This window comes from Dipodomys spectabilis, unplaced genomic scaffold (genome assembly GCF_019054845.1).
Source record: "Dipodomys spectabilis isolate Male_0828 unplaced genomic scaffold, ASM1905484v1 ptg000021l, whole genome shotgun sequence".
In the NCBI taxonomy this organism is placed as follows: Eukaryota; Metazoa; Chordata; class Mammalia; order Rodentia; family Heteromyidae; genus Dipodomys; species Dipodomys spectabilis.
Window position 1 is genome coordinate 9,105,537 of NW_024870698.1, and position 27,545 is coordinate 9,133,081.

General features: G+C 38.0%; 1 protein-coding gene across 2 annotated transcripts in view; it reads left to right on the plus strand.

Annotated features, from left to right (window-relative positions):
• Window positions 1-1,351: 1,351 nt before the first annotated feature.
• The window catches only part of Tbc1d19 (TBC1 domain family member 19), a 95,710-nt gene continuing 69,516 nt past the window's right edge, over window positions 1,352-27,545 (plus strand). For both annotated transcript variants that reach the window (XM_042674783.1, XM_042674784.1), the window contains exons 1-4: window positions 1,352-1,553; window positions 19,667-19,739; window positions 20,479-20,524; window positions 22,768-22,843. In XM_042674783.1, the coding sequence (XP_042530717.1) occupies window positions 1,455-1,553; window positions 19,667-19,739; window positions 20,479-20,524; window positions 22,768-22,843 (294 nt within the window). In that variant the 5' untranslated portion in view covers window positions 1,352-1,454. The remainder of the gene's footprint in view (window positions 1,554-19,666; window positions 19,740-20,478; window positions 20,525-22,767; window positions 22,844-27,545) is intronic.

Here is a 27,545-nt window from a genome sequence, read left to right on the forward strand (position 1 = left end):
GCAGTCTTGCTCTGTTTTCTTGAAATGCTACTTTTGCTTTGCTTGAAATGCATGTACACACACACAACTGAAAAATTCTTGATTATTTTGGTAAGATTATTATATGGTGTGCATTATTCCTTAGCCATCTTCCTGGAAATTCCATCTTTGGAATTTGTTGTTAGTTACTTTTAATTCTGAAAAACATTTCATATAATTTCTTGACACAAGAACCACATTTTATTAACTCTTTGAGCTCACGCATTTCTTTGGGTGTAAGTGCTTTGTAGGTTGAATACTAAAGGATCCAATGAATGAATATATGGAGAAATCTAGATAGTAAATTCCTTGAAAACTACGACAGTGTCTTATTTATCCTTTAATTGAGGACGCTTTGTGAAAGCTGCTCTGTTTCTTGGTTAATAAGTAGCTTTAGATGAGAAGACATTGTATATTGCGTTCCAGGGCATGACTGCAAAGGATGGAAGCAGAGAAAATGAAATACAATTGAATGTTACATTCAGTGCTAGGCAGCATCACAATTGTGTGTGTGTGTGTGTGTGCGTGTGTGTGTGTGTGTGTGTGTGTGTGTGTCCTGGGACTTGAATTTATGGCCTGGGCACTGTCCCTGAGCTCTTTTGCTCAAGGCTAGAGCTCTACCAGTAGATCCACCGCTCCACTTCTAGCTTTTTGCTAGTGTACTGGTGAGATAGGAGTCTCACAGATTTTCCTCCCCGACCTGGCTTTGAACTATGATCCTCCTGTCTCAGCCTCCTGAGTAGCTAGTATTACAGGTTAAATCACCGGTGCCTCACAGCCTCACAGTTTTTGTATCATTAATTGCCACAGAATCCTGTGAAGCGGGCTTATTTTACAAGGGCAGACATGCAAGGCCTGAAATCAAAGTCCTTCCAAAAGTACACAGTTACTCTCAGAGCCTGATATTTCTTGGATGTACTTTTCAGTATCATTGCACTCAACAGCCCAGTTTTTCAAAAAATTATTTAAAAGATTATTTAGCAGTCCTAGGAACTGAACCCAGTGCATCCCCATGTCTAGGAAGGCCACAGCTCCTCCACAGCTCCTCCCGCCCTATTTCTGCAGAGATGGAGAGGTGAAAAGGAAATGTACAGGAAAATACAAGTCAAAAACCACCCAACTCTCTGGGTTCTCCGGGTGCGTAGAAGACTTTGCAGCTCTGAAGAAATGAGCTTTTGTTCTCGTTTTTCAAATCAAACTGTCCAGGAACAACGGAACGAAATGAAGTCCACCGGTCTTTATATTTTTTCCTTCTGCAGGCGGAACTCAAGCGCTGCGGCCTGCGGACGCGGAGGGGACACAAGAAGGACGGACACAGAGCCGGGCCGTTGCCTAGCAACGCCCGCTGGCGGAATCCGGGAGCAGCGGGAGGCGGTGGCAGGTTCTCTCGGTGCCGGCGGCCTGTCCCCGCGGCGGGGCGGCCTGGGGCCGGGGCGATGCCGCCGGAGGAGTCCGATCTGTCGCTCATTATCGCCCACGTCGTCCAGAAGCTGAAGGGCTCCAGTCTGTACGCGCAGCTGGAACGGCAAGCCTGGGTGAGTGAGGCGGAGGCCGCGGCGGGAGTGGGGGGAGGCCGCGGCGGGAGTGGGGGGGGAGGCCGCGGCGGGAGTGGGGGGGGAGGCCGCGGCGGGAGTGGGGGGGGAGGCCGCGGCGGGAGTGGGCGGAGGCCGCGGCGGGAGTGGGCGGAGGCCGCGGCGGGAGTGGGGGGGGGGAGGCCGCGGCGGGAGTGGGGGGGGAGGCCGCGGCGGGAGTGGGGGGGAGGCCGCGGCGGGAGTGGGGGGGAGGCCGCGGCGGGAGTGGGGGGAGGCCGCGGCGGGAGTGGGGGGGAGGCCGCGGCGGGAGTGGGGGGGAGGCCGCGGTGGGAGTGGGGGGGAGGCCGCGGCGGGAGTGGGGGGGCCGCCACGCCCGGCCCACGCCCACCCCGCCCGGCCCGCGCCGCACCTTGCAAGGCCGCTCCAACGGGGCCGCCCGCGGGGCTCCGAGGGGTTTGATTTCTGGAAGGGGAAGGCTGGGGCGCCTCACGCCTTTTTGCGGCCCAGTCGTTCACCTGTCCTTGGAGTCCTGGGTGGGGTCCCGGTTTTATGGAGGCGCTGGGCTCGGGGAAGGCGGGGCGCCCACCCCCCTCCCTTTGGCGGGCGTTGCGGTGGATTCGGGCTCCTGGGTGCCGCGTGGCCTTTCATCTTCTGGGAGTCTGTGTGGTGCGCGTTATCCTCTCTGCAGTGATTTCTCCACCCGTCCAGCACGTCTTGACGCCCTGCTAACGTGATACTTCAGGCCGCATGAAGAGATGTGTGTGTGTGTGTGTGTATGAGTAAAAATGGAATCATACGTGTGTGTGTGCGTGTGTGCGCTCGCGCCAGAACGCTCCACCACCTGAGTTACTTCCTACCACTTGAGCTCCACTGGCGGAGTTTTGGTCGTCAATTGGAGATGAGTCCTACAGACTTCCTTGCCTAAACTGGCTCTGACTCTCCATCCTCAGATCTCAGCCTCCTGAGTTGCAGGATTCCAGGCGCGAGCCACCAGCGCGGGTTACGTGTTTTCTTTTGTCCTGGACGAATATCTGGGAGTGGGGGTGCTGAGCTGTGTGACAGTGTATGTTCAGTTCTCTAAGAAATTGCCCAACGAAAAAAAAAAAAAAAAGAAATTGCCCAACGTTTCCCAATAGCGCTGCCATTTTACATTCCCGTTAACAATGATGAGAACCCCAGTTGTTGTGCATCCTTACTTGAAATAGCTGTTCATTTCCTTTGTTAACTGCTTTTTATTAATTACTCCCTTCGTAGCAACAGAGCGGTATCTTATTGTAGTTCCGATTTCTCTGGTGACTGATGACACTAAATACCGAGCATTTTCAAATACGCTTAAGCGGTCTGTTCAAACCTTTTGCCCATTTAAAATTTGTGTTGTCTTTTTTTTATTGTTGTTTGTTTTTATTACATATGACGCAAGTTTTTCATGTGCTATGCATCTTATGAACATTTTCTCCCAATCTGTGACCTATCTTTTTTTATTTCCTATGTTATCTTTTCCTCTTTCTTTCTTTCTTTCCCTCCCTCCCTCCCTCCCTCCCTCCCTTCCTTCCTTCCTTCCTTCCTTCCTTCCTTTCCTTCTTGCTTCCTTGCTTTCTTTCTTTTTTTCTTTCTTTCTTGGTACTGGGGCTAGAACTCAGGGACTTTCATTCTTGCTTGGCTTTTTCACTCAAGGGTGGCACTCTACCACTTGAGCCATACTTCTTCTACTTCTTTTCATTTTCTTAACCTTTAAAGAACAAGTATGCTACATTTTGATGACATACTTAAAAAAATCAATTTCTTCTAAAAATTATTTGTGCGTTTTGTGTCCTATGTAAAAGTTTTTGCCCAAGTTCTCAAAAAAGTTTCTTTTATATTTGTTTTGTAAGTTTTATACTTTTAGCTCTTTACATTTAGGTGTAAATATTGTATATGATATAAGGTAAGTCTTTTTCTTTTTCCATATGAATGCTCAGTGTTTCCAGTACCCTGTATGTTGAGAAAACCTATCTTTCTCCACTAATTTTCTTGTACCATTGTTTAATGTCAGTCCCTCTCTCTATCTCTCTCACTCCGTTGTTCTTCCTTAGTACGTATTGGCAAGGATTTAGTAACATTTAGATTTAATAGAGGAACTTATCCTATTTGTTTTATAAGTTGTATTCTCCAAGAAATTTGTTCAATTCACTTAAAATTCTATACAACATTGGTCTAAAATTTTATAATAAAAATTTTACTACTTTTTGGCATCTATAAAGACTTTTCCTATCTCAGTCATTGTAATTGTGTGGTGTATGTATGTCTGCATAGTTTGCTAGGGATTTATCAACTTTATTCCCCTCATTGAAGAACCAATTTTGTCTTTGCTAATTTTCTTTGAAGTTCAAGTCATCTTATTAGCATTAATTACTTTTCTTCCTTTGAGATCAATTTGCTGTTCTTTTTCTAGTTTATTGAAGTGGACTGTTAGGTCATAAATTTGAAGTCTCATTTTAAAAAATATACATTTAAGACTATTTTCTCCTTTTTGCTTTAATTGAGCTTCACATTAATGAATTAAATTTTCTTTGCCATTTTGTTCAAAATATTTTCTAATATTTTTGCTACTAAACAGGTTCATCACTAGGGCTATTTTGAAGTGTGTGATTAATTTATAAGCAGATGAGACATTGCATATATGTTTTTCTTGTTGATATCTAGGCTGAGACTGGCTTTACTCATTTGCTTCATTTTCTTGATTTGCTGAGGTCTACATTATAACCCAGCATATTATTCCGAGGAATGTATGTATTGCCACAGATTATCTATACATATCACAGGGATAAGATCATAATTATGTCATTCAACTTTTTAAAATTCTTAGTAAGTTTTTTTCTATTCTACTGGCTGACGAAAGAAATGTGATTGTATGTAGTAGTCCCTCCTTATCCATGATGGGTATATTTCAGGACCTCCTAAGGAATATTTAAACCAGGATAGAATTGAGCCAAATAGTCACTTATTATCCCTTACATACATATGTATGGTAACATTTACTGTAAGTTTAATTTATATACAATACTAATTACTAATAGTAAAATAGAACAAATTAATAGATGAAAAATTTATTCTTTACTGTGGATCTTAGTGACTTAGTCGTATGATTTTTCTTTCCTTGTTACTTTTTTACTTAGAGGATATACTTTATCTGTGGCATGTCTGAATTGTCAACATGACTGCTCTTGTACCTTGGGGCTGTGACTACGTAAAATATGGATTACTTGAACACAACCCCTGCCTTCTGTGACATAGTCTAGTAACTCAGTTAGCTACTACACACTATTGGATAGATAGCATATAAAATGTGGATACGCTAGACAATGATATGATTAATGTCCCAGGGGGGATGGTGTGGCACAAGACTTCATTGTACAATGCAGTATGGCATGTAATTTGAAACTTGAATTCCATTTGGTATATTTTGATCATAGTTTACCATGGGCAACTGAAAACATGAAAGGAAAACTAGCTCAGGGATAACTATTACATTTGCCTATTTCTCCCTGTTTTTTTCCCCCTAATTTTTACATGTATATGTTAAGATTATTTTTATTGTATTATTAAGGCTATTTTTATTGCATGCATACAGACATATTGTAGTATGTTCCTGTGAGCTTAATTCCTAAATCATTGTGTATGGTGTTACTGTAGCAACTGCTTTTCCTTCTCTTTTATTTTCACTCTCTATGACTATACGTAAGGTGTATCTCTTGAAAGCATCATGTAGTTGTTTTTAAAATCTAGACTGACAATGATAGTTGCCTAATTGCATTTTTGAGTCTTTTTACATTTAATGAATTTACTGGTTTGGTTTATATTTCTCATCTTAATAATTGTTTCTTATTTGGTTCATTTGCTACATACTGTGTTTTCTTCCTTTGTTCTTTGGGAATATTAAAATAATTCTATTATGTTTTCATCTCCATTAACTTAATTTTATTGTTATTTTTTCAGTTCATTTTTTGTATGGTACTAGGATTGAACTCAAGGCTTCCCACCTGCTAGGCAGACACTCTACCACTTGAACCACACCCTCATTCCTTTTCCTGTTAGTTTGTTTATCAGAAAGGGTCTTGCAGTTTGGCCTGGGCTGAACTTCAGTCCTCCTACCTTCAACTCCCAAATGGAATACAGGTGTGACTAACCATGCCTGCCTCGTTATGAGATAGGATCTCAGTAACTATTTTGCCTGAATTGGTCTCAGACTGGCATCCTCCTGTCTCTGCCTCTGGAGTAGCTGGGATTATAGGTGTGTTCCACCATGTTTGGCTTTATTTTATTGCTCTTTAGGTAACTATTAGCTGTTGCAATTATTCTTGAAAAGTTAAAATATAAAGTATTGTGTTTATTATTTTCTTGAAATGCTGGAATTTAGAACATTTAGCTCATTTAACCCTCCTGCCTCCATTTGTATTCTTTTGACACGTATTTTAAATCAATGTATATATCATATCCTATGAGATATTGCCATTATTATTTTGAAGTATTATCATTTTGTCAATACTTACTATAAACAGCAGTTTTGTCTTTCCTGTTTTCATTATACTCTCTTGTATTTCCCTGGGAATTATTATTTTTTTCTATCATAAGAACTCAGTCTAATATTTCTGTTAGTGTGGGTAGCCTAGTGGCAAATTTCTTTTTTTCTTTGTGTGTGTGTGTGTGTGTGTGTGTGTGTGTGTATGTGTGTGTGTGTGTGTGCGCGCGCACACATGCGTATATGTATGTATGTGCATGTAGTGTGTGCACTAGGGATTGAGTCTAGGTATACTCAGTGTTCCAATGAGTTCCATGCCAAGTCCTAGATTTTGCAGTTTTTAGTTGCCTGGTACCTTTTTGCTGGTCCTGGGGCTTGAACTCAGGGCCTGGACGCTGTACCCGAGCTTCTCTGTGCTCAAGGCTAGCGCTCTACTACTTGAGCCACAGGGCCACTTCTAGCTTTTTCTAAATAGTTAACTGGAGATAAAAGTCTCATGGACTTTCCTTCTCTGGGCTGGCTTGGAACCACAAGCCTCAGATCTCAGCATCCTGAGTAGTAGGATTATAGATGTAAAGGCTACTTTTCTCAGTAGGTAGATTTCTAAGTTGACAGTGATCTTCCTCCAGCATGTTAGGGTGTCATTCCCTTGTCTTCTGTTCTCTATTTTCTGCTGAGAAGTCAACTGTCCCTGAATTGGTGTGTGTGTGTGTGTGTCCCCGTGTCCCCTCCTCCCCCCCCTCCCATTTCCCCTGTCCCCATCCCCATCCCCACCCCCATCCCTGCCCTACCTGGTTGCTTTTAACATTTTTCTCCCATTTTTGGTTTTCAGCTGACTGGTTTAGAATGCTTTGGTACAGTATTGTTGTTTGTGTTATTATTAAGTTTGTTTTGAATTTGTGGGGCTTCTTAAATTTAGAGCTGATATCTTCCACCGGCTTTGGAAAATTCTTGATCAATAGCTAATGAAATATTTATTCTGCTACCTTTACTTTGTCTCCTGCCTTCCTGACACTCCAGTTTATACATTAGAACTATTCACTGAATCTCCATGTCTCTAATACTTGTTTTTATGAGTATTTCACTGTTCTGTATTTCTTCTGAACTTCTGATTCATCTTATTTTCTTCTGTTTCAATCTTTGATAAATCTATCTCCTGAGTTCTTATTGACAAAGTGTGTATTTTAGTTCTAAAATTTCCAGATTCTTAAAAATAGATTTCAATTCTCATGTAAAAATTTTTGTCATATATTTCAATCAGTTCTTTCTCTTCTTTTCCTGGTGATAGCCCTGAATCATTCATAATGATTTTAAAATCCTCATCAGTTAACACCAATATCTTAATACTCATGGATCTCTCTGTATTTTTTTTTCTCTCTTAGCTTTTGATCATCTGACTTCATCTGAGGGAGAGACTATTTAATGCTGTGTTTTCTATGCAAAATACTGTAGAGTCTGCAGACACTATTTCCCATCATCAGCCTCCCTTACATAGGTCAGATAGTGGCTGGTTCCCTTCATCCTATTAGGGATGTATGGAGTCTAGGCGGGGGTCAGTCTTCTGGTCTCTCCTGGCTTTCCAGGGCTTCCAGCAAAGGATTGGCTCTTTTCCCTTTGGCTCAAACTCCATTCCTTTTCTTGCTAGATTCCCAAATAGTGTTCTCGTTTTTTTCCTGTTTAGTTTTGTAGCCTTCTACCCAACAGAACTTCAGTATTCAAAATTTTTCTTGTAGAGAAAACTTTCCCTACAATTAGTCTATTCCAAAGTGGTACTCATTTCTGTATTTGCCTTTAGTAACCCTCCACCAGATTTCATACTGTGTCCTATCAGTTTTTATACATGTTCATAATAGGATAATAATTCTAAAGAGAATGGAGCTAGTTTGTGTCTCAAGATTTTCCCCTGCTACTCTAGTTCTTATTTTCTGAGCAGCTTCAAACTGCTTTTAAATTATGTGCGTGTGAGAGAGAGAGAAGGGGGAGAGAGAGAGTAGAGAGAGGGAGGGAGGGAAGGAGAGAGAAAGAAAGATAGTGATAGGAGGGGCTTTACTATTTTTATTTTTATTTATTTTTATTTTTTTATTTTATTTTTTTTTGTCGGTCGTGGGGCTTGAACTCTGGGCCTGGGCGCTGTCCCTCAGCTCTTCAGCTCAAGGCGAGCACTCTACCACTTGAGCTACAGCGCCACTTCCGGTTTTCTGGTGGTTTATTGGAGATAAGAGTCTCACGGTCTCTCCTGCCCGGGCTGGCTTTGAATCGGGATCCTCAGATCTCAGCCTCCTGAGTAGCTAGGATTACAGGCATGAGCCACCAGCGCCCAGCGCTCTACTATTTTTAGGCAGAAGTGTTATCAGTTCTTAGTTTCTCTATCTGACTTGGAAATATTCATTTTTGTATTGGACAAGTATACTTGTCACAATAGGTTAAAAAAAAAACAACTATGTTAAAAACAGCCTTGCGGGGCTGGAAAGGTAGCTTAGTGGTAGAGTGCTTGCCTCACATGCATGAGGCCTGGGTTCGATTCCTCAGCACCACATAAACAGAAAAAGCTGAAAGTAGCACTGTGGCTCAAGTGGTAGAGCACTAGCCTTGAGCTGAAAAGCTGAAGGACAGTGCCCAAGCCCAGAGTTCAAGCCCCACCACCACCACCAAAACAACACAAAACAAAAAAACAGCCTTGCCATTAAGGAAGCCGAAGTCTAATGTGGGACTTTTGCTTTTCTTTCAAGTATTTATTCAATATAATATGTATTCACTGTTGTTTCTTACTTGAAAATCTTTAGATTTCAGAAAATAAGGACCATTGACAAAACATTTTGCATCTGTTTTCAAAGCTTTTTGCATTTCAGAATTGCAAATGAGGGATATGGGGCTCTGTATGAAATAAAACCTCATTTTATCTCCTCTAGTGTGCTGATAGCATATTTTGTTACTCTTTATTTTGAACTGCAGTTATATTTATTAAACGTGATCATTTATTTGATTGTTCAACAAATATTAATTGAGAGTGTGATGTGTCAGACACAATTCTAGGTCGAGGGGATATAACAGCAAATGAAATAAAAGTTGTTCCTTTATGGAGAGATGATAGTAATATACATAAATGAAGACAGGTTTGAAATCCCTCACCTAAGGACACCAGATATATTTAGGAATTCACAATTTTTTTCGAATTTTAGCACAGTTATTCATGTGTATTCTGTATTCTACCTAATATCTCTATTGGAGTCTAGTGCACATTTATATTTCTGCAGTAAAATTTTAGGTAATTCATGTCTATTCTATATACTAGATACTTCAATCAGGATCTGGTAACACTTTGTTAATCCATTGTTATTTCTGTAACAAAATGTGTGAATTTTCACATCAAGAATGATGACAAAGGACTAAGAATAGCCTTATGACCTTTGAGGTCAGATCAGATTTTGTTACCAGTACAGATTTTTTTTTTTTTTAAATATCATCACTATAGATTTTGCTATCAATTTGGCTATGAAGAGACATTTGTTTTTCAACACTTTTTCAGGTTTTGGAATTTCCAGTAAAGGATTATGGAGCTGTATATACACCTTGAAGTAATAGAAAGTTGGGCAAGGGAGTAGACAGAAAGATAAAGCAGAGTACACTAAGGTGATTACATGAGAAACTAAAGAATGTATATTTGGCTGATTTGTACATAATATAAAAGATAAGTAATATTGTGGCTTGCAGTTGCAGATCTTTTAATAAATAATGAAAGTAGGAATGATGGTGTGAGCCGATAGTCCCAACTGCTCAGGAGGTTGAGCTGAGGGAATCACTTGAGTCTAGGAGTTCAAGGCCATCTTGGGTAACAATAAGACCTCAAGTACATAAAACAAAATCTTCAACTTGAAGAACTGTATCAGTTTACCTTAGGACAAACATGTAGTAGAAGCCAATTCTTTTTTAAAAATATTTTTTATTATCTTTAAGTAGTTGTACATCGGAGTTGTCATTTGACAAAGCAGTTATGAGTACAGTACATCTTGATCAGTGTCACCCCTTCAACACTCTCACCCATCCCTCCTGACCCCTCCCTTCCCTCACGTTTCCTGTTTGTAGGCTGTCTATTGAATTTTGACTGTATTCTCCCCTATTGTCTCTATATTCATCTACCCCTTGACCCTATTAAATAAAAGGTGATTTTATAACCAGTTTTGATGATACTTCTAAATAACTGATTGTTTGTCCTGTAAGATTTAGTCAGGAAGATATTTTCTGGTGGTACGTCTTCTGTACTGTTTTAATTTTTTGTTTGGGTATACTCAGTTGGCAAAACAACTTAATTAGAAAAATCAAACCACTTCATTCAGATTTTTTTTCTCTGACTCAGTTCTTTAGCATATATATATATATATATATATATATATATGTATATATGTTGTAGACTATCAACTGTCTTTTAATCTTTAAAAAATTCTCTTAATATCAGTTATACAGGGGTAGGATTTCATTGTTACATCTCCATGCGTGTTAATGCTGTATTCCAATCAATTTGACTCCTTTTTCACACTCCCTGTATCCTTCCCTCTAAGAAATAGTGTTCCCAATGGGTTTCCCTGTTCTGTTTTCATAGCTGTGAATAGTCTGACAGTATTCAGTCTTTATTCTCTATGAACTGTATTTTATTATATTCTCTTACAGTAAAGTGCCTATTTTTTTCTGAATATTTCTGAGTTATTTTGTAAGGAAGTCATCTCACATCTTAAACTTAATTTTTAAGTTTACTGATCTTCAGACAGTGAGGTAGATAGTCTAATTCCAGATTTGATGTATAGTACCTTATTGGCATAGTTATTTTGTTTTGACGTGCATTGTTTGTATTTAAAGTGGATATTGGATAAAACTCCAGATGTTATTTACATTCCATGAAGTGCTTAATAGGTCTGGGTAACTCAGATTGTTTTATTACTCAGATTTGCTGAGAGGAGGAGCAATACATAACAGGCTGTTGTGGAACCCCAATGCATCTCAATGTTAAAGTCTCTTCCTAAGAAACTCATGCAACTATATCTTAAAGATATAGAATATTTAATGGTATTGAAAGGCCTGTGTGATAATTAGTTTAATATCTTTTATCTTAAAAAATATTGTAAAGGTGATGTACAGAGGGGTTACAGTTACATGAGTCAGGTAATGAGTACATTTCCCTTTGAACACTGTCACCCCCTCATCTTTTATCTTTTAAAAATTATCTCTACAGGATGTATGGTTTGGCATATACTGGGGGAAGATCCGCATTGGATGACTGCAGTCGATACATAACTTCTGAATTCAGGGACTGTTTAGCTTGAAGCAGGAAATGGTGTTATTCTTATTCATTTCTATATTAGCTATTGTTTTGTCCTTTAACCCTGGAACGTAAGGCAGTGAATGATGATGTACAACATTTCATAGTAAGGAGGTTCTTGTGTACACAAGATAGATGTGATTGAGAGATAGTTAATATTAAACTGCAGGTTTCCCTTGTGGAGAGCATCTCATGCTTTATTTTAGCACAGGTCTTGTAGCACTCTCGAGTAGGTAAGATCAAGTAGAAATGAGGGAGAAAATGGTTACTAAATGTGAGCTACCACAGTTTCAGGCATAAGGTCTATGGCAGCATGAGGCTAAGCAGTAAAGGTGGGCACAGTGGATGAGCATGGTGGATGCTGTCAGAAAAGTGGGTGTCAGCGAGCAAAAGCCAGCGAGGAATCCATCTTCAGATATGATAACCCAGAGCAGGATTGGAATTATACAACACAGATTGAGTGTAAGGCTTGAGTAGCTTCATAGCGCCAAAACTTCCAATTTGAAACTAAAAGTTATTCCTGTCTACTGGGACTACTAGAGTTTCAGAATGAAGTCCGGTCTATGGTTTTAGAAAGAATCAGAACTATTAGGAAGAAATAGAGATACCTAATTCAACATGTTTTAATTGAACATCTCATTTGTGGTGGTAATGGGCTTTTGAGAGAAATTAGACCAAAGTCCAAAGCAATTTAGCTAATGGTAAGGATGTTTGGTCACTGATGTGGGAAATGACAGTATCCTTTTGGAATAGCACTTCTCTCTTAGCTTTTGTTCATACCCTTAAATATACTGTGGGGCTGGAAATCATTGGCTTGTGCCTGTAATCCTATCTATTAAGGTAGGAAAGTCTGTGAGAATCTCTATCTCCAATTAACAAGCAAAAAGCTGGAAGTGGAGGCATGGTTTAAGAAGTAGATCATGAGCTGGAAGAGATGTTCAGTGTGAATGATGTCTTGTTTTTATTTTCTTGTAAATTAAAAAATTATTATTATAAAGGCGATGTACAAAAAGGTTACAATTACATAATTCAGTTAAGAGTACATTTTTTTTTTTTTTACAATGTTACCTCTTCCCACGCTGTCATTTTTCTTTTCATACCCTGTCAGTGGCATAGGATATGTTCAATTCATGATTGAAAAAAAATCAAATGAATAGGGTATAAATATATTGCAAGAAAATAACTGGAGATTCAAGAAGTATTTAGCCCCCCCCCCCCCCCCCCCCAGGTGGGAAGAAGGAGTGCGTTCCTAATGGAGGAGTGGTGAGAAGGTGAAGCAGGAGGTGCCTAGTACAGAGTTTTTCTAGGAGACAGGTAAGATGATACGGCTGGATGGAATTAGAGGGCTCTAATTCCTGAATGAATCTGCCTTGATTCTATTAAGAGAAAGGGTGGTTGAGGTGTTTGAGGAGCTTAAACTGTCCTGGCAATTCCCACAAATTCTCAAATTAATCTGATACAGAAAATAGAAACATGGTTGAGATTTTCTATTTTTTTATCATTATTTATTTTAAATAAAGTCAAGCCAGTACAATGGCTTGGCTCAGGACTTTGAGCTCTTGGTTAGCTTTTTCCCTCAAGGCTGGTGCTTTACCACTTGAGCCAGATCTCCACTTCCACCTTTTTGAATGTCTCACATGTGTGTGCCCAACCTGGCTTTGAACAGTAATGCTCATCTCAGCCTTGTGAGTAGCTGTGATTAAAGGTGTGAGACACCAGTGCCCAGTTTGGAAATTTTTATTTTGAATATAAACTCCAAAATTATTTATCACAAATCTAAGAATCAGACCTAGAGCTTCTGATGTAACTGCTATACTACTGCTTAGCCTAGTATTACCACAAGGTATATTGTTGATATTCTCATCAGACATTTCTGGCACAGACCACAGCAGTGCCATGTACCTGTATTTGCCTGGCAAACACTATTGTGGCACATTGCTGTAGAAGTGGCTTCATTTGTGTGTGCCCTGTGCCATAAGCAAAAAGACTAATAAAGAATTAGATCCCCATCAATGACACATTGAATTTGATTCAATTCAAACATATCTGTATACACACATAAGTATATGTGTGTGTGTGTGTGTGTGTGTGTGTGTGTGTGTGTGTGTGTGTGTGTGTGTGTGTGTGTGTGTGTATATTTACAGAGAGAGAGAGAGAGAAACAGTAGCTTTTTCTCTGGGGACTCATCTAGAAACAAGTTAATTTGGGAGTGCAGTCGGGATTATGAATCAAAATTTGATATTTAATTCATTTGAGAGAATCTTGTTTCTTAATATAATTTCAAATTAAGTAATTTTAAATGAATAGAACTTTTTAGAATCCGTAGATATAATAAAGCACAGTTTAAAAACTATTTGCAACTAAATAAGAGCAAGATTTGCCATCAAAGATCTGGAACTATCTCTCAATCTTATTAGCTTAGCCAAACCACTTAACCATTTTGCATCTCAGTTTTTTCTTTATTCAATATAGAAAATAATATCCAAACTAGATTATTGTGAAGCTCAACTAAAACTCTTTCATCTAATATAAATTAAAGTCATAAAATAAAAGTTGTGCCAGCTGGCAATAGACAAATATTTGTAAAAGTTTGGCAGGGAAAAGGATATGGGGTCGAGGTAGTTGTTTTTTGTTTGTTTTTTTTAATCTGTATGAAAGTTAATATTGTCAAAATGGAAATAAATTATCCAAAGCAAATTCAATACAATATCCACCAAACTCTCAACATCATTCTTCACTGAGATAGAGGAAACAATCCAAAAATTCATATGGAACCACAAAAGGCCCCAAATCACAAAAGCATTACTGGGCAGAAAAAGAAGTGGTGGAGGTATAACGATTCCAAATATCAAACTCAACTACAGAGCTATAGGAATGAAAACAGCTTGGTATTGGCACAAAAATAGGCCTGAGGACCAATGGAACAGAATAAAAGACTCGGAAATAAACCCACAGACCTACAGCCATTTAATGTTTGATAAAGGAGCCAAAAACATAGCCTGGAAGACAGTCTCTTCAACAAATGATGCTGGAAAAAAATGAATATCCAAACAGAAACTGAATCCTTATGTATCACCTTATACCAGTATTAATTTAAAATGGATCAAAGACCTCAATGTAAGACCCCAAACTATGAAACTATTAGAGAAACATTAGAACTCCTTGGGACAGACAGGAATTTTCCGAGTGGAAACACAGCAAATCAAAGAAAGAATTGATAAATGGAATTGTATCAAATTAAAAAGTTTTCATATGGCAGAAGAACATAGGTAAGGAGCTAAAAAGACAGCTTACAGAATGAGAGATCTTTGCCAGCTATACAGCAGAGTCCTAATACCAGAATATACAGAAAGCTTAAGAAACTAAGCCCACAAAAATCAACTCAGTCTATCAATGGGCAAATGAGCTAAAGAGAAACTTCTCAGAAGGAGTAAAAATAGCCAGCAGACATACTAAAAAATGTTCAGTATCTCTGACCATTTACATCAAGAAATGTAAATCAAAACAACACTGAGATTCCACCTCACCCTAGTTACAATGGCCATCATTAAAAATTCGAACATGGTCAAGCACTAGTGGCTCACGACTATAATCCTAGCTACTTAGGAGGCTAAGATCAGAGGATTGTGGTTTGAAAACTGCTCAGGCAGGAAAGATCAGGAGACTCTTATCTCCAGTTAACCATCAGAAAACAGGAAGTGAAGCTGTGGCTCATAAAAAGGGGTAGAGCACTAGCCTTGAGCAGAAAAGCTCAGGTACAGCACCCAGGCCCTGAGTTCAAGCCCCATGACCCACAAAAACAAAAAAACAATGAGATGTTGAGGAGGATATGAACAAAAAAATGGAAACCCAGTACACTATTGGTGGGAATGTAAACTTGTTCAACCACTCTGGAAAGCAGTATGGAGGCTCCTCAAAACAAAACAAAACAAAAATTAAATATAGAACTACCCTGTGATCCAACAATTCTACTCTTAGGCATTTATCCAAAAGATTACAAACTAGGATACAGTAAGGCCACCTGCGCAACCATGCTCATTGCAGCACTATTCACCATTGTCAAGGTATAGAATCAGCTCAGATGCCCTTCAGTGGACAAATGGACAAGAAAATGGACAGATGGACCAAAAAAATGTGGCATATATACACAGTGGAATTATACTCATTCATTAGAATGATATTGAGTCATTAGCAAAGAAATGGAAAGACCTGGAAAAAAATGTCAAGCAAGTCAGGCCTAGAAGGACAAAGAATGTGTTTTCTCTCATACATGTAAACTAGAATTAATTTATAAATATACATTTTGGGTTGGTATCCAAGTGCAGATAAGGGTATTAACCCAAATACGGTAGTTTCAGGAGAGAACTCAAATGATGTAATTCCTTAGAAGGACTATCCTAGAGTCCAACAAAATAACCATCAGGAAAGGTACTCAAAGGGAAGGGGGATCAGTGGCAGGAGGCAGATGAATGAAGAAAGGGGAAATGATGCAGTCATAAGATGCAATGCCTGTCCTATACAATTAGGAAAATTGAGGTAGTAGGGGTGGGGTGGGAAGGTTGGGGGAAAGTGATGAAAGGATTGACATTGATCAAGACTCACTGTATTCATCGATTGAATACACTGAATTCAACAATTCATTGTTGAGGGGCAAGCTCTTTGGTACAACTACTTACAGGTAAGCTAAGCTTTCTTTTAAACAAAACATTGCAGTAGAAGGGATAAAATATCTCCCTCCAGCAAGACAGTGTAATGGAAACTCAGTTTTTGGTCCTGAATACAAATCTCATCCATTTATTTATGGTGACACTGTCATTCTCTACCTCCTTTCTGTACCCTTAAAACATATGACCTGCTTCCTACCAACACACACACAAAATCTGAGTCTTTACCCCTACTAAACCATCTTCATCTTTAAAGCCTTGCCATGAGTCATCTTAAGTTTCTAACCTTGGTGAAACTAGGGGACACTAGAGAGGCAAGCAGCTCAGACAGCGGCTGAGGCCACCTGCTCCACTGAAGGGTAAACAGGACCCAAAAAGGGCTACAGAAAGGGTTCCTCGCTTCCTTAGATCCCTAACTTCTCTATGTCTCCATGCAAACCCTGGTCTATCAGACATCCTGTGCCTAAAGACCCAGAAAACATCAGGGTTCAAAAAGACCACAAAGTTGTTGTTGTTGTTTTTAATGAGCTAACTCTTTAAAGCCTAATTCCTCTCTCTAAGCTCTACTTGGTTTTCTGGTTGGGAAACACTAACTTGAAAATTCTAACTTTCCAGCTCAAAAATTATGTACCTACCCTGGCCATTTCCATCCTTGATGGTATCTACAAACCTATTTCACTCACTCCATGTGAGCACTCATTCAGAATCTTATTATTTTGTGTATGTGTCAGTACTAGGCTTTGAATTCAGACTGAGTGCTGTCGCTTAGTTCTTTGCTCAAGGCTGGTGCTCTGCCACTTGGGCCACACCTCTACTTCCTGAATCATCTTAATCCCATGCTCCCTATTCTTTTTAAAAATTATTGAGGTCTCTAGGGTCCTTTTGTTTATGTGGATTATGTGCACCCATACTAGAACATTGGAAATTAAAATGGAAACCATTAAAAATAGTTGTTTGTTACTATGCTCACTCCTTTAAAAATTAAGCTTGTAATTACAATATGGTTCCTGAATTCTGAATATGTCCCTAACAAATGGAAATACTAACTCAAAGATGGTCCATAACAATATTATTCACAGTAGCTAAGAGGTAGAAACAATCCTGATGTCTTTGCATGGATGAATAGACAGAATGTCTAGGATTACATGTCTAGGATTACAAGTGTGCTCCAGCATCCGGCATCAAGTATTTTTGAATAACATGAATTGTAGGAATAACAACATATATAAATATACTCACAAATAAGAACTAAAGTTCATTTAAATGTTTCAGTTTTTAAAAATTTTGTAACTCAAACTCATAAGTGCTTTTCTTCTAAATAGCCGTCTTACTTCAGTATGCAGAAGTGACTTGTGTGGACAGAATATTATAAAGATGCGTATTCATATTTAATAACATTAATAATTATTTCCTAATTCTTCAAGGACACTCAAGTAACATTCCTCACTGTGACTATACAGTGGTAGCAAATAAGCACCACAGACTTCTAAGTAGAGTCAGTATCAGTTCCTTGATTTGCATATTAGTGATAGGCTGCAAATTGCTAATTTGCATACAATGTGGTATAAAAGTTTGCACAATAAACAATGCAAAAAAGAATTCATTATTGTTGTTATACAATACCTTTGCTCAAGAATGGTCTTAGAAACCATCAGAGATCCATAGATCATATTTTAAGAACCAACCACTGCACTATGGGCTAGAGACATGGCTCAAGTGATAGAGTACTTACCTAGCAAGCATGAGACCCTGGGTTCAAATCCCAGTATTGCTGAAATAATAAAATTAAATAAAGTTAAATAAAATTGAATATTGTACAGAACGACCACTTTCAATGTGTTTGTACAGCAGATTTCCTCTTCTTGTGTAATTTATTTTTAAAAAGGATCTTGTTAATCAGGTGCTGGTGGCTCATGCCTGTAATCCTAACTACATAAGAGAGTGAGATCTGAGGATCGTGATTCAAAGCAAGCCCCGGCTGGAAAGTGTGTGAGAGTCTTATCTCCACTAAAGTACCCAAAGAAAGGCAGAAGTGCAGCTGTGGCTCAAGTGGTAGAGTGCTAACCTTGAGCAAAAGAAGCTCAGGAACAGCGCCCAAACCCTGAGTTTAAGCTCTAGGTCTGGCACTCACACTCACACTCACAAAGATCTTGTTACTAAATCATGGTTTAACCTGGTATGTCTTACTGTATTGTCCTTTTGTTATTGTTCTGCTGTATGTGTGTATGTGTGTATATGTGTGTTTGTGTGTACATGTTGCTGGGAATTGGGCCCAGACCCTGTTTAGGCAAGCATTCAACTATACCCTCAACTCACTATCCTGCTTTGACTAAAATTTTATAAATAACTTAGATGGCTAGTGAATTTAGTTTGCTTTTGGTGTAACAAGTGTTTTTAGGAGTTCTAGAAACCTTCAAGTATTGAAAATGTTTAGAAAGAATAACTTGTTTTAAATTGTGTTTTCTTGGAATCATTTCCTTTTGCATAATGAAGCTTTTAAAGTCCTTCCTGGGAATCATAGACTTTTCAGTTGAAAATAATTTTATGTATTTCCTTAGTTATTTTGAGAGGAAATTAGCTTGAAATGGTAGAACATAGTTTGGTGATATAATTTTATTGGTAATAATTAATGTCAAGGTAATAGGAGACAAAAACAAATAAGACCTGGTCCTTTTCTTGAATTTAGTCTAATCAAAAAGATAAATGATCTGAATATCATATTGTAATCTGGTACATGCTATAACAGAGAAACATAATGTTCTAACCTATCTATCTTCCTTCCTCTTCTTTTCTCTCCTTTCCTTTCCCTTCATTTTCCTTTTCCCTTCCCTTTCCCTTTTCTCTACCCTTTTCCTTCCCTTCCCCTCTCCTCCCTTCCCTTTTCCCCTTTCCCTGAATGTTCATAAATTACTCCTTTCCTTTCCTTTCCTTTCCCCTCTCTTTTTCTCTCTTTCTCTTTCTTCCTCACCCTCCCTCCTTCCCCCTTTCTCTTTTTCTTTCTTTCTCTTTTTCTTTCTTTATTTCTTTCTCTCTCTGATTCTCTTTCTTTCTTTCTTTCCCTCCCTCCCTCCCTCCCTTTCTTCTCTCTCTCTTTCTTTCTTTCTTTCTTTCTTTCTTTCTTTCTTTCTTTCTTTCTTTCTTTCTTTCTTTCTTTCTTTCTTTCTTTCTTTCTTTCTTTCTTTCTTTCTTTCTTTCTTTCTTTCTCCCCTTTCTTTCTCCCCTCTTTTTCTGTTTCCCTTTCCTTTTTTTGGTGGTACTCCCCAATGCCACCAACTCATGGCCCATTCTGGCCCACTTGCTAGCTTACTAGACTGGCATTTTGTGGAGATATTGGATATAATATTAAAAGAACATATTTATAACATCAAAATCTTCTCCTAGTGAGACCTTAAAAATGTTAAGTGTTCATAAGTTACACATTTTTTTGTGAGTGGACTGCAGGGTACCACCACAGATCTTTTATTTTAAAAGTAGGTGAGAAAAATCTTCTGAGCTATTCTTGATGTGTCTTAAAATGCTTTAAATCTCAAAGTAAAATTTTCAAATAGTACTCACATTTATATGTTCTTAAAAATCTTTATTAGCAACATGTATGAGCCCAAATGATTTACTTGTTATCTCTTCTTCCTTTTCTAAAAACCAGGCCAGTCTTCAGAGACCTGAGATTAGACTTGAATCACTAAAAGAAGATATTAAGGAATTCTTTAAAATATCAGGTTTGTATTTTTCTCCTTAGCTTTTAAGTATCTCCAGATTTTAGTTAACTCATCCAAAATTGTAAAACTGTGGTTGAATAGGTTTCTCTTTGGACAGAAATAGAACTATAAGACATCAGTAAAATGGTACTGAAATCCAGGAACATTGTTGGAATGACTGTTTTGAAATAATCAGTTTTAAATATTGTTTATTCTCTGGATCAAAATACATCTCAAATGTGGCAAGTATTTGCTTCACTAAGCAACTTTTCTTTGTACTTTTCAATTGTGGCTTTTTCCCCCTCATGCATTGTTTTTCCTGTGTCTTTACTATGCTTTCAAAAAAAACCCCACAGACAACAACAACAACAGCAACAAAAATTGTAACTTCCTACACCAAGCTCTGCACCTGGATCTGTGATACTGAATAGAAGTAACTCAGAGGAATGGCCACTTTATGGACCAGTGAATTATCACTACTTATTTTGGCTCTGTCTTTGGTTCTTATTACCCTCCTCCCTGTTCAGAGCATCAGTAGTAAAGTAATAAAAGATTTTGGTATTCATTGATGACTTTGCTCCTCACTATTAGCCAATGTTTTTGGTGATTGTGGAGGAAGTACCAGCTGACAGAGTATTTGTATCTGACAAAGTTCTTTCACAAATGATTCTCAAGATTTAGTGAGTTAAATTTAATTATTGTGCATGTTCATATAAAAGCCAATATACACTTACTTTTATTTTTTTCCCTTTAAAAACAGGTTGGGAGAAGAAACTTCAGAATGCTGTTTATAGTGAACTCAGTGTGTGAGTTTTTTTCCATCTGTTTTTCAATGTTGTTTTCTTGTTACATTTACTTTGTAAGTAATAACATCAGTATTGTCATGTATACGTATTACATTATTTTTCATTAGTATGTATATAACATTTTAAGTAAATTATAATTCAGACTTACTGCTTTCTTGCTGAGAATTAATAATTTTGATTTTTTAAACACCATATATTATCAGTTCATTCATTCATCCAGTGTAATTAAAGCATTTCTCTTAATATTTTGGATAAGTTACTAACCGAAGCATACTAACATTCTTTTTATTGTTGCAGTTTTGAATATTATACCTTTTTCTATCCTTAAAACTGAACATTCTAAACACAATTGCCTTTTTTCTTTGTAAAATTGGTGTCATTATTAAGAACCTCAGTGTTTCTGTTTATTTAGATTTATCAGGGTCATTTTACCATTACAAAATATAGAGAGAACATTTGCTTTGTGCTTTATTCAACACCCCATTATTTATCAGCTATTCATTGGATTCCTATCATATGCCAGCACTATGGAAGGCACTAGTATAGTATAGAAAAATAAGTAGAATTCCTGTTCTCACTCTTCTGTTACACTTTGGACCAGCGGTTTTATGAGAAGTCAGCTTGTGGTTCTCCATTACGGGAAGCTGATTGCGCTACTGCACGTATAAGTCCTATGACTAATTTTGATAGGAGTTATAAGTGGTTGCAAAAGAGATTATTGAACCATTATACTTTCCCAGTATTTCCATATGTGATTTCATACAAGTCTGAACATCAGTCATTATTTTCCATCTGTTCTGCCTTTTTTTACTCTACAAACCTCCCAAACATACCCACCTTAGAGTCTTTACTTCCTGTTTCTATACCTGGAATATTCTTTACCAGATCTTTGTATGATTTGTTCCTTCTAATTCATGTTTTAGTCCAATAATCTGATTATAGTTTCCTGAATAGCTAGTATTACAGATGTGAGCCACCATGACTAGGTGAGGATAGTGTCTTAATCATTAGTGTACACTTGATACCTAGAAAGGCTCATGTACTTATTGACTAGATGCATTTTCTTATTAACACCATATATATATATATATATACACTATATATTTTGAGTATAAAATAATGTTATAAGAAAATAGAATTTATAATAATTAAAAATTTAAATTTTAGGGCTGGGAAGGTGGCTCAGTGGTAGAGTGCTTGCCTTGCATGCATGAGGCCCTGGGTTCGATTCCTTAGCATTACATAAGCAGAAAAAGCCAGAAGTGGTGCTGTGGCTCAAGTGGTAGAGTGCTAGCGTTGAGCTGAAGTGCCGAGGAACAGCGCCCAGGCCCAGAGTTCAGGCCCCATGACCAACAAAAATAAATAAATAAATAAATAAATAGATTTTATTACATTTGTAAATTTATGTATTATATATTAAAACATGGCTCTTTTCAAAAGTGGTGTTAATGTTATAATTTCAGTTATGTAAAAATATAATCACGTATTCAAGGAAATTGGAGAAATAAAATTAGTTAATATATTAATGGATTTTTAACCTTTAAATTCCTCTGAATTTGTCATATTTGTATGCAAAAAGCAATAGTTAAAAGTTCCATGAAGCCAAATGCTGGTAGCTCACACCTGTAATCCTAGCTATTCAGTAGGCTGAGATCTGAGGATTCTGGGTTGGAAGCCAACCTGGGCAGGAAACTCCATGAGAATTATCTCTAATAAACTACTCAAAAAAGCTGGAAGTGGCACTGTGGCTCAAGTGGTAGAGCACCTGCCTTGAGCAAAAGAAGCTTAGGGATAGTGCCCAGGCCCAGAGTTCAAGATCGAGCACCAGCAAAAAAAAAGTTTCATGATTATTTATAATAGGATAGTTATATAAAGATTACTTCATTTTATGAAGTCAGTCTATAACACATTTAGCTTTCAACATATTATTACAGTTTTAACCTAGCATTTCTTCGTGAGTATAAACTGGATATGGTATGTGCCTGCAATCTCAGACTTGGAAGGTTGAAACAGGAGAATCAAGAGTTCCAGGCCAGCCTAGAGAGAAAGGGGTTTTGTCTAAAATAAACAATAGCATGATAAGAACCAAATTTTCATAGGTCTTTGTATCTGGGTAAATACATCAAGCCGCTAACAAGTTCTATTTCATTTATAACACAGATGCAGAGATATATAAACTCGTGCCCAGAGGACTAAGTATCAAGAGTAATGTATGATATTTAGCTATCTCTATTTGCTTCTAGGTGTCCTTTACCAAGCCATCCTGCTGCACCTCCTGAACATCTGAAGGAGCCCTTGGTGTACATGAGAAAAGCACAGGTTGGCTAGTGTTTATTTTCCTTTTATTTTCCCATTCCAAGTAATGTAGAGTAAGGTTCTTATTGATGTCAGGAGTATATATTACTCATTGTATAAGAGACCAGATGAGAATCTCTTCAGTGATGTAATTAGTACTTGCACACTTTTCCTTTTATTTTCAGTAACCAAGGATACTATAATTGACTTTAGTAACCTGGAAAAAAGTTGAATAGAAGGGAAAGAAATCACATACCATTAATTTTCCCTATTCTGAAATTTAAAACATAACAAAAGCATTATATGGCAGTCTATTTCCCATGGCCTGTGATAGTAAAATATGAATGCACCAGCACCTTCTTCTTTTAAAACTTAGCCTTTGAAGCCAGCACTACAGATACTGTCTTTAAAATACATTTGATTTCACAGCAGGCTTTCCTTACTAATGAGATGGTAGCAACTAAAAGATCAGTTCAAAAGAATGAAACAAGCCGGGTGCCCATGGCTCATGCCTGTACAACTCCTAGCTACTTAGAAGGCTGAGATTTGAGGATTGCAGTTTGAAGCCAGCCCGAGCAGAAAAGTCCTCATGAGACTAACCTAAAAAACAACAACAAAAACCAAAATACCAAAAATCTTCCAAACCCATAGTAGAGCTGTTGCTCAAAGTGGTAGAGCACAAGGCTTAAGCAAAATGAGCTTAGGGGCAGTGCCCAAGTCCTGAGTTCAAGCCCCATGACCAATCAAAAAGAAAAGAAAAAGAATGAAACAAAGTGTTTGAAACAGAAAATTACACAAAGCTGCTAAAATAGGAATTTGGTGTCTATTACACACTCTTGAGTCCTGTAACCTTTCCTCCCCTGGCACACTGCTCATGAGCCTTCTCCCAGTCCTTGCATAGGGCTGTGCAACTGCTGAGATGCACTTGGGTATCAGAGTTGACTTCAGACATTAATTGTAAAAAAGCTCAAATATATCCTAAATAACTCCCATGAACCTGTCACTTAGCCTATCACACTTATCATCAAGGTTTTGTGGCTCTTGAAAATTTTGTTACTGTAAGATTTTTATTTTCCAACTTCAGTTTAGTTTAAAAAAATTAAATCAATACAATATAAACAAAAGCATGGAGGTATTTGAGGAAATACACAATATATTTCTGTTGCTAGCTGTTATCCAGAGTGTCACATATTAGTTAGTTTTGCATAGCTGGGGCCAAAATACCAAACCGAAACAGTCTAAGGAAAGAAAGATTTATTTTGCTCCTGGTTTTAGAGGTTCAGTCCATGGTGGAGTGGCTTCACATGGTGAGTGTCATGGTGGCAGGAGTTTGTGATGTGAGGTGTAATCTTCAAGGCATACCTCCAGTGACAAAGTCCCTCTAGTGAGGCCCCAGCTCCTAAAGTTTTCAGAATCTCCCAAAATAGTGACACCAGCTTAGGATCAGTGTCTAATAGCTGAGCCTACAGGGGATATTGCATATTCACATCATAACAGACCAGATAATATTTATTAATTTGTCATAAAAACAAAAGAGGTAAGTAATATGTAAGTAATATTGTGAGGCCTTTTGTTGTAAAACTTCCAATACAACAAAATAAAACTACAAAGACTGGTCTAAATATTTTCTTTGGAAATTCTAGCAAATATAGAAAAAAACATATGTTTTAGCATAATAAGTGTAAGGAACAAAATAAAGATTTTCTATCATGACTGAAGAGGTATGATAATCTGTTGATGGCAGAGTCTTGCTGGATGGATGGCATCCCTCTCTTTTCTATCCAGACTTTCCTACTGGATCTGAGATCAGCACAATAGCCCCCTGGCTAAGTCTGCTTGCCAATAATTTTTATAGGCTGACAAAGGAAGAGCTTTAAAATACATTTCTAGCCAGTTAAACCATCAAAATAAGAATAACAAAAGCATATAACCTTGCACATCAGCAGGGTAGTCTAAATTGCAGACTTATCAGCCAAAATGTTGATGAGTTATAGTGTAACCTAAATTCTTATACTTCAGTAGTGGGAACGTAAAGTGCTACACACTTTGGAAAAAATTTGTCACTTCCATATGAAAAGAAACATGTATGTCTAAAGCCTACAAACAGATATGTCCTCATATCTTGGCTCTACAGAAAAACTCACATAAGAATATTTTTAGAGCTGTATGCATATGAGCCCAAACTGCAACTAGCCCAGTGTTCATTAATTGGAAAATAATGAGCTTTTTTTTTTTTTACAATAGACTATTATTGTGAAAGAAGGAGAAACACACTATTGATATCCTCAGTAATAGGAATAAACCCCCAAAGATTATACTGAATAAAAGAATGCTTATACACTCAGTGTGTGCAGTACATTGATATGAAGTTCTAGAATGGAGAAAATCTATGCTAGAAAATTTCAGAACAGTGACTGAGTCTGGTAGTTTGAGAGTAGAGATTTTGTTGTGGGTATAGTCATTTGTGGTGTCCTGATAACGGTTTAAGCTAGATCTTATGGATTGAAATACTTAGACTGTGTATTTTGTTTTACATTAATTTTCCTTCGAATGAAAAAAGAGGAGCCCCAAAATGCTAAACTCTACTTCATGATACATATTCAAGTATTTAAGGGAAAGTATGTTATGTCTACAACTTGTTTTGAAATGCAAACAAAAAGAAGATGGATCGTTAGGTATAAAGAAAGATGCACAGACGGTCAGAATTTAGGTTGTATGCATATGCACATTCAGTGAAGTTTTTCTTCTAATTTTTTCTGTTTTTGGAAATTTTATAATAAGCTATAGGGAGAAAGAAATAATAAATAATGACCAAAAAAGACCATCTTGTGGCACAGAAAAATTCTGCATTAATAAAACATTTTACTGGGAAATAGCAGTATACATTCATTATACATTATTAGGGCTGTATTTGCATTGTTAAGCAGTTATAATAGAAACTGTATGGCCTGAGAAAACCCTAAAATATTCTACTTTCTGCTCTTTTACAGATGCCTTTCAAGCCCAGCCTAAATTATTCATTTTTTAAGAGCAGTGTCTGCTTTTCTGCCTTCAACATTGAGCATAGCCCACATATCACTTTGGATAAATATTTGAACTACTTGATTCTTTAACCACAGTCATACTCATTACTCCTGTCTCAGCCAGAACTTTCCTTGCTGTGACAAATTTCTGAAAGAACAACTTAGAGGAGGAAGTTTTGTTTTAGTTTGCAGTGTCGGAGGTTTAAGTCCATGGTCAATAGCTTCACTGCTCTGGGCAGTGGTGGCACATAGAAGGTGTGGAGGATCAGAGCTGCTTATCTCCTGGTGGGCAGGAAGCAAGGAAAAGGAGAAGCACCACCTCTCAGTATGCCATCTAGTCATAAATTCATCAATGGGTTAATGCCGTGATTAGGGCACAGCCCTCAGTATCCAGTAGCTTCCCAGAAGCCCATCAGTTTTCAGTCGTGTCCTTAGTACATGCACCTATGGCAGGGGGAGAGGGTAGATTTCATATTCTAACTGCAGTGCTCTTCTGCCAGTTAGTGTTTGCGTGTTTTCCTGCTTTTGTTCTCTTTGGAACATCCAATTTTTGTATTCCAACCATAATACTTTACTGCCCATTCATGTCTGTCGTCCTGCATTTGTTCTCCATGAGACATCCAGTTATACCCTTCCCTGTTCTCTTGGGCAGCCGTCTCCTCATCACCTGAGAGCTGTTTAGTCTGGATCTTTGCTATTCATTGCACTTTGTAATCTCTTCCTCCCTTGACTTCTCTCTTGTGTGCCTTTCTAGTCCCCACCCTCAACCTGCTTTTATCTTGTAATCTTCTTCCAAGCTGTGGGCCACGTTTTTTGTTTTTGTTTTTTGGAGGGGAAAATCACATAATTCTATTAGTCTAAATTCGTTTATTTACTTGTAATAGTTTTTTTGCTGTCACTACACTTTTGCACTCATTATGTAATATCTGCCTTCTATTTAGATTGTTTTTAAGTTATTCTGTGTTTGAGAAGCTCTGAATTCTACCCATCTCACACATTTTCAACATTAGCCACTTTATTTATTTTTTTATTTTTTATCTTTTTTGGGTTCGGTCGTGGGTCCTGAACTCTGGGCCTGGGCACTGTCCCTCAGCTCTTCAACTCAAGGCTAGCGCTCTACCACTTGAGCCACAGCGCCACTTCCGGCTTTTTTCTTTTTACTTATGTGGTGCTGAGGAATCGAACCCAGGGCCTCGAGCATGCAAGGCAAGCGCTCTACCACTGAGCCACCTTCCCAGCCCCTCAACATTAGCCACTTTATTGCAAATATCCTGGGAGACATTGATCAAGATGCATTGTATTTATAAACTGCTTTGTTGAATAGCAACTCCTTTGTCTAACTACTAAGATAATAAAATATATTTTTTAAATGTGTTGATTGTTTTACCCAAGTTTCCACAGCTCCCCTCTTTGGAGCCATATCTCTTTTTGCCCTTGCACTCTGTGACTGGCTGTCTTCTGTGAGCTCAGACACAAGATGTTTAACACTGGCTGATTGTGTTCTTAAAGTGAGCATTTCTTCCTGACTCCTTGTTTCTCTTAAGTATCCTGATCGCTATTACAGCAATTTAGATCTGAGACATCTTTCATCTCAGTTTTCACATATACATAGTTACTGAGGTCTATAAATAACTTTTGTCTGTACTGTATTCCTATAGTCTTCTCTTTTCATTACCAAGGCTATTACTGTGTTGATGTTGATG